Source organism: Camelus bactrianus, chromosome 1 (genome assembly GCF_048773025.1).
Source record: "Camelus bactrianus isolate YW-2024 breed Bactrian camel chromosome 1, ASM4877302v1, whole genome shotgun sequence".
NCBI classification, from domain to species: domain Eukaryota; kingdom Metazoa; phylum Chordata; class Mammalia; order Artiodactyla; family Camelidae; genus Camelus; species Camelus bactrianus.
In genome coordinates this window covers 12668335-12680468 of record NC_133539.1, presented here as the reverse complement: position 1 = coordinate 12680468, position 12134 = coordinate 12668335, and the positions used below count along the sequence as shown (strand labels likewise).

Sequence of the window (12134 nt, the reverse complement as noted above, 5' to 3'; positions counted from 1 at the left end):
AGAATGTTCTGGAGCAGGTACCGCTGAATCATTTCTGCAGTTTTGAGAGTACCGCATAGACTGTCTGGGTCATGTTCCATAATACGTATGTCCTTTGCACCTATCATCAATGATTTTTCTTGATCTCTGTCCTAAAATGTAAATTCAGTAGATTGTCTACCAAGCATCTAATCCCATCACTAAGCCATTCGCTAGCCCTTTACCAAGAGTCTTTAGGAGCTCCAACATGCTCCATTTTGGGTTAGATTAGATACTGGTTCCTTCTTCAGCTACCTTCATCTTAGAGGAGTGGTCACGTCCAGCCTGGAAAGGATGAGTGGCCCAGATGAGTTGAACTCTCCCCAGACACTCCCTCCTTGAGTCACATTCATAACAGTCTGCACTGTGAGTGAGTTTCATTTGTCCACATTATTGACTGGCTGTGACTGGAGTTCTCTGAAGCTGTCATGCAGATGCAGTCCCCTTACCACTGCCAGTGCCACATTGCTGCCGTCACTGCTGTGGCCGGGAGCTCTGTGTCAACGTTTCTTTCTGCACGGATACTCTGATGTTGTGACTACCATATGGTCTGTTGCTGTGGATGGGATCAAAGAGTGTTCATTCAGCTTCTTCCGGACCCGCCTCAGCTACCTCTCAATTCCATCCCTCTACAGAAGGACCCATGCAAGTAGTGGTTTATAGATTTTAGGCTTCATTCTTCTCTTTGGGGATGACCTCTGTCTAACCTATTCACAGAGATGACAAGCAAATAAACCAACATTAGCTCTGTCATCCACTCGGAATACTTGCCAGCCCACTTCCACAAAGCATGGCCTGTACTTTTTACGCATTTCCCTTAGTATGAAGTGCTACTTGCATCTTTCCAGATACAAAACAGCTAATCTCTCATTTTTTGGATGAATTGCTTTTCTAATATGTCACAGATTTCTGGATTTATCTACAAATCTCTGCCTCCACCCTTCACTTTGAGTCTCTGAGCTAGCTAATTTTGTTGCTAAATCTCACTGAGCATTTCCTAGACACAAGGTCACATGCTGAGCACTTCCAAATTATTAATTTTTTAAGCCTCACAGTGGCCCTATCATTATCATCATCTCAACTTTGAAGCTGAGGAAATCGAAGTGGAGAGTGGTTAAAAGAAACCTGCACATGGTCACACAACTGGAATTCAAACAGCCTTCACCAGCACAGCTAAGATCAGACCTGAAGAAATCTGACTTCAGAGTCCATGCTTTTAGGTAGTACCTAATGTCACCCTGAATAAAAGATCCAGTTAAGAGCACACCCACAGCTTCCCAACAGCTGAGCTGTTCTAAACACAATTAATGCATCTTCACAACATTGAGACTCCATGGTTTCATGATAATCACACTGAGTGTGTTCCCATCTTCTGCCGAGTACCACCTGTGTGTTCTTTTATTCTGGTCCATACTATACAAATAATGGAAAAGGAACATGTTCTCTTTTTTTTCTTCCAAATAGTTATACTTTTTATCCAGTGGGGTGGGGAGGTGGGGGGAACCTGTAACATTAAATCCACAAAAGTGTTGAATACAAATAATAGTATGACAATGATTTGTAATGTAAATAAATTTATTTAATACAAAGAACATTTTCCTAAATTAAAAAAAAAAACACTTAAATAGTGAAAAGAGGAAAAAGAATAGCAGAAAGGTAGTGAATATGCTGAACCTGAACTTCTCATTTTCAAACATCTCTGGCTGCTCTGGTTATGGAGCTCTTGGAGGTGAAATTCAAAATTCTCTTACACTTTTCAAGAGTAGAGTCAATCTCATGTTAACAAAAAGTGCTGTGATACACCAGATAAAACAGTGATGGAGAGAGAGTAGACACAGATTTGAGTTGTGGTTCTGATGTTAGCTGGGCGAGCAACCTTTGATAGAGTTGAACCCATCAGATTCACATAGATGGGCTTCAAAGCGTCTTTAAACTTCAACACTGTATGGATTTCTGATATTAGCAGCCCGTTCGACCTTTATCTATGGTAAATAACATGTCATTTTACAATAAGCCAGATTCAATGCTAAATGCTTCCATTGATAATAAGCGGTAGCCGAAATGTGATGTGGACATTTAAAACAGCCACGCTAGTCCCCGGTTGCAACTTTCATTGCTCTTTAATAAGCAGTGTCCTAGTGACCTAAAATAGTTAACGTACTTTCCTATTTCAGCTTACCACCAGAAATGCCCCCAGAAAGTAAAAAAAAGGAAACATTCTTCTCTTTGGAGACAGAGAAGTCACGTTCATTCACTCACAAACACCTGCAAAATAACTTAGAGAAAAAAAAAAAGTTCCTAGATATTTCAAATCTCAATTTATCCAAATTAGAATATGATTCTCGCTACACATTTTTCACATTCTTCATTCACTAGGCAACTGCAAACCACCAGTAACACAGCAAGTTGGCTCATAAGTGTTAGAAGAAGATTCCAGGAGTTGTGGCCTCTGTGCTACGCAGACCAGAGAGCTACAGGAACTGGATTCGGGGCTCTGAGATTGGCACTGGCTAGATTCACATGCCACAGTTTGGCAAGTCTTAGAGACATAAATCTTGGGTGGACAACACTTTGCCATGTTACTTACAGGTTGGCAGCTCTGGACTACAACACCCATTTGCTGGCTACTTCTTGACTGACAAGGCTGAGACACACCCTCTGACACCGCTGAGGAGCTTCCCGATTGACATGGTGTCCTTTCACAGGGCCTGGAATTAGAACAAGTCGTTTGGACAACTCGGGGGAGGCAGGCAGTTTGCACACAGCTATCCCCTGTGGACAGTCCCTGTTCACAGTTGGGTACTTTGCAGCTGGTGGTTTCATGACAGGTTTCTTGAAAGTTGTCCAGGAGCCAGGTCCTACTGTGGCAGCTGCTGGGAAAAAAAAATCCATCTTCAAAGTTTATAGCTTTCGATTCATGTATGATGGCAGAGAGTGGTGGGACACTGTAGAAGCTCTTGAGTGGGTGGCTGTGGCTCTGGGTCATATTGTTAAAACCCTTGATTGAAGTTGATTACAAGGACCCAACACGCTGGGTCTGAAGATTAAATTTGTTACCAAGGAGATTATATACTCAGAAAACTGGGTGTTGGCCTCTTCTCAAGACTCTTTTCTACCTCATTGCTTGAGCTAATTTGAAGGCTAACATCTCATTAGCACTTTGTTACATATGACAATGACATCTTATCCATAAAGAAGCCAGTCCATTTTGAATCTTCAAAATAGCTTTCATGTTAGTCCCAAGGCTGATTCATCAAGGTGGAGCTTGTCTAATACGAGTCCCAACATGTCACCAAGCTAATTTTTTTCCCCTTAGTCACCATGACTTGTCATATTGGTAAAGGGACAATAAGAAATGTGTGTGAAGATGGCCAATTGAAATTGATTAATATTCAGCATTGGAGTTTTGAGAAATGCCACCATGGCAAAACCTGATATGATCAAGATGTTTTTAGTAAGAACTGATCTGATTGAGCCTGACCCTCATTCTCCTTCTTACTTTTTACCCAAAGTACCAAAAGTGGCCATTGTCCTATAAACATCTGTCCCTTGGTCTAACATTTTGTTCCCCTCATTTTATTGAATGCCAAATTTAAATGTCACCTCATTATAAAGTTTTTGCTGTTGAGATATTATTACTTATTCCTCTGAATCACCAATGGGTTTTGACACATTCTTTATTATGTTTGCATTTTACACCAAGTAGTGTGTTTACTTACACTTCTGCTTGAAAATTTGCCCTAGGAACAAACTTGTTTCAGATCTGCTTTTCATTTTTGTTTATTCAGTGTTTTGTTTTTGGACTGCAGAGTGATGAACTCCTACACTTATCACATTAGCATGCTGCATTTCTCACAGTTTCATACTCATAGCACAGGACCTGCCAGCACAATTTCTATAACACATTCTATAATTTATTTAGCTCAGCTTTTGACAGTGAAACACCAGAAGCATATTTTTAGCACAGCACTCTGATCTCCCTCTCTTGGGTCGGAAGCAAATCAGGAACATTCAGGAACTTTGAACAGCTCTTACTTGCACAGGGTCCTCCTTGATATGTGATGCACTGGGGACATTATATATTTAAAAGGACACCTCTGAATATGTTCAACTTAACAAGCTGTACACTCAACTTGTGTGTAAGGTCTTTGTAATGCATGCAAATCACTGATAATTTGAATGACCACTCTGGTGTGATTGAAGATCCCATTATGCCCTCTCCATGAACCCTACAAAAGCCGATTTAATTCTTATGCATACTTGGAGTTATCATTGCACAGAAGCTTCCACTGTAGCTCATGACTCTCCTGCTTAAATGTACTAAATGGATTCTCTTTGTCCTTAAAACAAAACCCAGTCCCCTTAGCTTGGACTATACCACCTTGTAAGACCTGGCTGCTGTCTATTTTTCTAACTCCAAATCTTGTCATTTCCATCTGCCTGGTGTGTTCTATTCCCCCAGAACTCTACGTACCTCCTCAAATACATCAGGCTTTTCCTCATCTCAGTAGTTTGCACGTGCGGTTGCCTTTCTGCAAATAATTTTAGTTGTTTCTTCATTGGGTCTTTGCCACTACGCTGTGAGTTCCAGAAAGGCAAGAGGCATGGATATATTTCTCACTGTTGTACCCCCAACGCTGAGCACCGTGGCTGGCTGGCCTATCATAAGAGCTCCATAAATGTATTTTGAAAAATGAATGAACAGAAAGTGCTAAGTAAAAATTCATTCAAACTCTAGTTACATGTCTGAAGGGATCCAGTTCTGAAAGCTGAACATACCCAAGATTTCCAAGAATTGGCTAGAGTGCTGAACTTAAAGAAAAAGAATTAATAATAACCTTGCCTACCTTTCAACCACCCCTCTGTGAAATAAGAACAAAATCATTAAGGAAGTCACTTATTAGCATGGCACAAGCTGAGTTAATTATTTTAAAATAACATTTGATTGCACATCAGCATGTTTTTAAAAAGCTTTTACCACGAAAAAGGGCACCACTTTTCACTGTCAGCACAGAGCCCTGTTGCCGAATTCTGAGGGGCAAAGGCAGGACAACAGTCACACAGTTGTCTCCAGCAGGCAGCCTCCTTATTAACCTCACGATGTGTAGTACATTAAGGAATACCTGTGCGGTTCCAAATCCCCAAACATCAGACAGTGTCATGTGTGAGTCGATCTGTCATTTGTGAATAAGTCAACGCCATGAGTATTTTTTCTCTTTGGGATAAGGCATTAACTTGCACATTCTATTTAACTGAGTGCCGAATTAACAGGTATTTGAGCCTACAGCTTTGATTTAATGAATAAATACAGATTTTGTCTGGTGCTGAATTAATGGAGGGAGTTACCTGGCTTATTGCAACGGAATGATGTAGGCTAGGACACTGGTCACCTTGTAATTGCTTTTCATTCAACCTACTAAAAACTAAGTATTAGTTTTGTAGGCACTTGAATAATGATTAATATGCAGTCTATCTCCTAGTATTCTTGAGGAATAGGTAGAAATAGTTACCTGATTGCTTAGGGGTGACTAGGTATGTGTTAGTAGATGGTTGAACAACAGTTTCCTGGTCTTGAGGTATACATGATTGCAGCTGCAATGGCACCTCCTAACCACCAGAGGGTGGAATATCAACATTTGCCATGGACTGCCAGGATTCTAAGCCTGATCTACAATCACAAACTATAACCTTCCATTTCTGTGACTTGGTTTCTTCCCTTTTAAAATAAAAACTATGAGTTTCAACCTCAAAAATTTGTTTTAATTATTAAATGAGATGATATATATTAGGTACCAGGTTGCCTGCCACATATTGAGTGATAGATGAATAAAAGTAGTGATTATTTTTGATCAGCTTAAGGATTAACATGCAGACCAAGATACTGTTCCTGTCAATATCAGTCTTGGATTGATATAAAACTATAAGGTAAATCAAACATGGTATCTTTTTTTTGTGTTGGGATATTTGTGTCTATAAAGGTTGCACATTTCATCCTTTTAAGGGTTGGGTTGTACTTACCATTATCATTAAAGACCTAGCCAGCCTGTTGCCACCTCTCAAGAGCTTGGCACTTGGTGACTTTAAGCTTGAATACTTAATATTGCTTTTATATTTGATTATGTGGCTATGGTGGACTTCTGATCACTTATTCAACTATATTAAAATTTTTAAAAACTCAAAAAATTAGAGTCACTCTTCATTAACATAATTCAACTCATTTCCCCCAAATTTATTTCTTCTATCCTAGCCTTAGTTTTATTGCACCGACCAAACTTATGCCAAAGCACCTACATTAATTTAAATTCATTCCTCTTTTCCAACCAAGAAGTCACTCATATAAATACAGTGCATAGCAATGGAATATTAGGCCAGGAGTGAAAAAAACCTAGCTTCCAGCCCTGTTGGTTCTATTAATTCACTGCATGAATTTGGACGAGGCACTCTGCCTCTCTGGATAGCTTACAAGATAATGAGTTTAGATGAGAAGATCTCTAAGGTCCTTTCCAGCTGTCACATTCTGTGATTTTATATCAGAATCTTAATATCTTAGAGTTGAAAAGGACATTAAATGGTATCTTGTCAAATCTACCTACTGAATGGAACCCACACTTTCCTTTAAGCCATCTAATCTTTATGAAGATTATTTATAAAAAAAAATTTTAAAGGACAGACAAAAGATTGAAGTCTATAGATGATTAATTCCCATGCATCCTGGTAGAAATTCACAACTTTAAATGTACTGTTCTACTGTATTTGAGAATAACTTGAATAATAAACAGAAAGTATGCTTTCTGGACAAGAACACATTGGTCCACCTAGAAAGAGTGTGTTGAGTGGAATGACTAATTTCCTTTAGATACAACATTCTGTAAAATAACCCTTCTCAGACACTGTAACACACACACACACAAATTTAGGCTTTGGAGCACTCAAAATTTTGACATTGTGACCATAAGAGTGATCCTATGTGGAATATGGAAAAAACCTCTTGCCAGCTTTCTGTTTCTGATGGTATATAGATTCTCTTAGAATAGGATAATAAAAGGATTCACTCGTGACAACGTTTCTTCTCTGAAACTCTCTCTAAATAATTTTGCTTCTTGGGATAATCCTTGGTTATTTACTATTCAATTACATCAGACTTTGTTCAAAGAACCAAAAAGAAAAAAAAATAGAGAAAATTTAAATGATTACACATTGTCTATGTAAACTTTAATGATTGGTAATTGGAATAAAGAATGAACCAGAGTATCTCGACCATCTGAGCACTGAATCCCGTATTTTCCACCCCCTTGTTCATTATATCTTGGATATGGAAGTGTCATGGTTTATTATAGTAATTATACAATTGCTTTTGTTCCTTTCCCTGGAGGAACTTGCTCTGGCCTGCCTCCGAGGTTAGCTTTAGGTGAAGTTATTCTTCTGCCTTTGAGTGATGCAAAAATGTGAATTTGTTTCTGAGTTCCTCCACTTCTCCCATGGGTACTGAAGTTGTGATAATATGCCACTGAGATGTGCTAAATCATTTTTGATGATGGTCACAGATGACTGATGACGTTGATGGCAACCAGCTTATCTATAGAGTTCAACCAGTTAAAATGGGCGCATGTTCAACATCACTGACATAATACGTCCTGCAGACTGTCATCCTGGCTCTGTTTCATTCACTCATTTATTCAGTAAACTTTTATTGAGGATTTACTACTTGCATGATTCTGTTAGTCAACATTCGTTGTATTCATTGAAAATATGACAAGGGTAAACAAACAGTGCTAATTAACCAAAATAGTACTAAAAATTTTAAATAGTGACTTTGTAATTAACAAAAAATAAGCATATATAATGTAATAAACAAAAAATAAGCATATATAATGCTGGCATTGTATAGGAAATAATCAACTCTATTGATTTTGAAATCTATTTAAAAAGAGTGAAAGAATAGAAAATATTTCCATGGGTTTTGAAGATTAAGAGAGATATGGCATTCCTTCTAGAGGTACTAGACTGTATCAGAGCTCAGTTCTGCACAATGTGTTCCGGAAAATAGGAGTAGGTAGCATTGACGGAGGGCATGTTGGTGGAGTGTGTGTATAGGGGGTGGTGAGAAGAGGGACTGGGAGAGGGTGAAGGTGGGCTGCAAAGAATCTTTAACATTATATTAAGGAGACTTTATTGGGAAGGGGGCTTCTTTCAGGTTTAAATGTGTCTCATTTAGAAAAACACCAGCTGCAAGTAACAGAAATAGTAATTCAAAATGGCTTAAGTAATACCGTTTATTAGCTCATGTTTACTGAGGTCCAGAAATAAGATGGTCAGGGTTCTGTTCCTCGGCATTTCTCCTGGCTTTACTCTCTTCCATGTGATGGTTCAATTTTGAGGCCGTATGCAAGATGCATGTAGTATTCTACATATAATATGACAAAAATCCAGAGGAAGACATGATTGCTTCAAAAAACTCCACAAGAAGAACTCTACCAGAAGCACCTCTCCAGATCACTCCTTGCTTCTCATTGATTTGAGTCAGATCACATGCTCCATTCTGAACCATTCACTTTCAATGGGGATTGGGGAGCCCCTGGGCTAGCCAGATTCAATCCTGAAACTCGGGCATAGCCACATTCATATAAAGGGCTGGTTAGGGGTGGATAAGAGGGGATACACAAGCAAAATCCAGTTCCTGTGGGAAGAAGAGGGAGAGAAAAGCTATTGTGAGGGCGATGAACAATAAGCTGCCCACATCCAACTACATATTTCCTTCCCACTTACACATTTCCAAATGTGGATGCCTGCATCCCCCAAAACAAGAAAACAGTAAACTATCCATCCAGATCATACCCAGTTATCATACCAAGTTACCGTATCGGCTATAAGCCCAAGATGTCAAGAAGTCCTCTCTCTCAGTCCGTATTTCCTACTCATGATACTGCCGTGTCTCTAGAAGTTCTCAGGAGACTTCCATGAAGATGGATGGCCTTACAGACTGACCAAACAGAAGGAGGACTCGAGAGTTAAGCATCAACATAAGAAATGACTCTAAGAAATTGTATTCCTTTTATGATAATAAAATGAATATGTGGTTAATTTCATCCATACTTAAGATGTCTGTTTCATTACACAACTGACTGTAGTCAGTTAATACTCATGACCTCAGAATTCCATTACGGCTTGCATAATTCTGTAAAAGGGTCTCATTAAAGTATTTTTAAAATTTCCTTATCTAGAACAGTCGGTCTGTCACTTGCCGAAGCATCACTACTGTCTCTGGAACTTGTCTTCTTGGATCAGACCCATGACTAGTTTAACCAAAGTAAGGTGTCCTGATAAGACGGAAGTGACCTCACACAGAAGAGTTTAGGATCATCTCCTGCCCAGGCTCTGATTCCACTTGCCAAAAATTTCAGGGAGAAGGGGAGGGTATAGCTCAAGTGGCAGAGCTCATGCTTAGCATGCGCGAGGTCCTGGGTTCAATCCCCAGTGCCTCCTCTAAAAATTAATAAATAAATAAACCTAATTACCTCCCACCCCCCAAAAAAATTTCAGGAAACTAACTCTGTACTGGCAGATAATTCTACCAACTAGGGAATCTGTTCCTTAAATTAAATCTTTATTTGTGGACAAGTAACAGTAGGTTTGGAATTTCCAACAGACATCTTTTTCTTTTTTAATTAATAGCAAGATTTGTGAACTGATAACAGATTAAAGGAGTTTATTTGAAAGGAAAAAATACCTCTTGTTGCATTTTTAACTAGAGAAGGAAGGAAGAAAATAGAAGAAAACAGAAGGAAAACAGAATGTGTATTTTATGGGATAAATGAGTTTAATATTAAAAGGATTGTTTTAATCATCACTCTTCTAGGTAGTAGAATACAAACTCTAGCCAGGTAACAGCTGAGATCAACTTTGAGGGAGGTAACGGTGAAGTCACAGACTAGAACCCTTAAGTTGATCAGTAGAAGAGGCCAGATCCACAGGTTGGCTGGTAACAAGAAGTTTGGCAGCTTCAAGAAGCCACATAAATTGGATGGCAGGATCCACGGCTCAGGGAAGGGAAGCCAGAGACTCCAGAACCCAGAGATCCACTGGACCCACAGCTTCTGGATCGACAGACCAGGGAGTAGCCTTTGCCAGACCCAGAGCCCAGAGACCCAGCATAATTTGTCCAGCAGGGACTGCAGAACGTGGAGGTCCCAGGGCAGTAGCAGGATGACTGGCAGGGGCTGGGCACACCATGGGACATCTGGCACCTGGTGGGCTCACAGCAGGTCTCCTGACAGCCACTGTACAGAGAGGAGCTCAGCTGGCAGGTGCTGGGAGAGCAGAGGTCCATGGTGTAGATCAGGTTGCTGGGGTAGGAGGAGCCACAGGAAGAGCTTGGGTAGTGCAAGTGGCCCCCAAAGGAGCAGGAGGAGAAGTTTCCAGAGCAGCAGATGTGGGACATGGTGACAGGAGGTGTGAGTTCAGCTCAGCTGTAGTGAGAAGATACTCTGATATCCTTGCCTTCTCCCAGCCATGTTTATATATAAACCCTCACTGTGCTGGATGTGATGCAGACCCTCTCCATTCTTGTGCGTGTTTTATCATGAAAACAGCTAATTAACCTAGGCTATAATTGAATATATTCATGTGTTTTCTTAACTGCTGTTCAATTATTCTGGTTTATAGAAGCCACTCTGCTCCTCTCTCTCTTTTTCCTTCTTCTTCTTCTTCTTTTTTTTTTTTTTTCCAGAAATAAGGTGTGTTCTGTCTCCAAAGACATGGACCATGATGCATGCGGGTAGTGCCCTCACTTCTTCCCTGAGCGGGATGATGGGGATTTTGTGTGTGACTGTGTAAACTGTTTCTCGTAACAGTCATCATAACCTCCATCTCAGCTATTTATATATTTTTTATGAAGCATTTACTCTGTGAAGAACCTTGCAAGCTGTGGGATCATTTGATCCTTGCCACAAGCTTATGAGATAAGAATTATCACTAATTTAGTATCCCAGGTGTGACTGCCTCCGAAGCCAGCAGGTATAGCAATGCTGTGCTGACAACTCCAGAAGTTTATTCTTCCAGCTCCCAGAATCATATGAACAATGAACACGCAGTTGAAAAAAACATTTTGATGTGATAACATTTGCATTTTATCCGATGTGCCTACCTAGGTTTTCTTATCGCTTCTGTGAAAAACCAAATACAGTCCCCAAAGAAATAGACTGAATTCTTTTAGTTGTATTTTTGAGCATTCCAAGTTACCATGGAGATGGTTATTTCAAACCACCTTCTATTTACCCTCTCATATAGTTTATCCTCATTAAGCAGCTCATGTTTGATTCCACTTGGCATTATTGAATGCTTTTTCCACGTGAGGCAGAGATTCTTCGGCAAACACGTAGACCATCGCTGAGAATAACTGCTAAAAACTGATATACCTTGAGTGAGCTGACTGTCAATGAAACACATTTGCAAAAACTTGAATTTTAATAGTTGCTAACCTTTGCCAAGTCAGTTGGGAGTGAGAAATGAGACACCTTAGAGAGTGATTCATTTCACTCCCTGCTAAGTTCTCTTTTGCTCATTGTTCTAGAAAGACAAAGCAGCAAAAAACTTCCCTTCATATTAAGTAGTTAAAATTATCCTCATCACTATAAAAAAATCAATGGTATAAAGAAAAGTCCTGGAATTAGAGATGTCTTTTTTTGTTTGTTTTTTTTTACTTATTATAATATCCAACATCTGCCTTAAAGCATCTTTGAGAAATTGGAATGCAAAAAGCTATTTACGTAATTTGATCTTTTCTACTTGTTTCTCAGATGATTGTTTTCTCTAATCTCCTGTAGTATTTGCTTATCTGGCGCCACTGAAATAGTCTGCCCATTGTTTTGCTTACAAATTTCTGCCAAATGTCTTGCTTGCTTTCCAAAATTCTTCTCATCCCTCAAAGCCAAAATCGAATTCCTCATACCTGACAGGTGTTCGTCTCACCGCTTTAACTCTTCTGCAGTAGGTTTTTAGTATCTTAGTAGCAATTCGCTGGGGTGAACGTACACACATGTCATGGAGGGAGTGGAAGGGATGGTCTTTTGAAGAGGATCATGCAGATGAAGATTTCAGTCATTTGAACTTGCAGGACA

General features: G+C 39.6%; 2 protein-coding genes across 2 annotated transcripts; both read right to left on the bottom strand.

The window, feature by feature from the left end:
- Positions 1 to 1583: 1583 nt before the first annotated feature.
- KRTAP27-1 (keratin associated protein 27-1) lies at positions 1584 to 3100 on the bottom strand. The gene has a single exon (XM_010956603.3). The coding sequence runs from the start codon at positions 3002 to 3004 to the stop codon at positions 2384 to 2386; it is 621 nt and encodes a 206-aa protein (XP_010954905.1). The 5' UTR covers positions 3005 to 3100; the 3' UTR covers positions 1584 to 2383.
- A 6918-nt stretch (positions 3101 to 10018) lies between these two features.
- Positions 10019 to 10950, bottom strand: LOC105070416 (keratin-associated protein 13-1-like). The gene has a single exon (XM_010956846.3). It carries the CDS (start codon positions 10454 to 10456, stop codon positions 10019 to 10021), a length of 438 nt encoding a protein of 145 aa, XP_010955148.1. The 5' UTR covers positions 10457 to 10950.
- Between the last annotated feature and the right edge of the window lie 1184 nt (positions 10951 to 12134).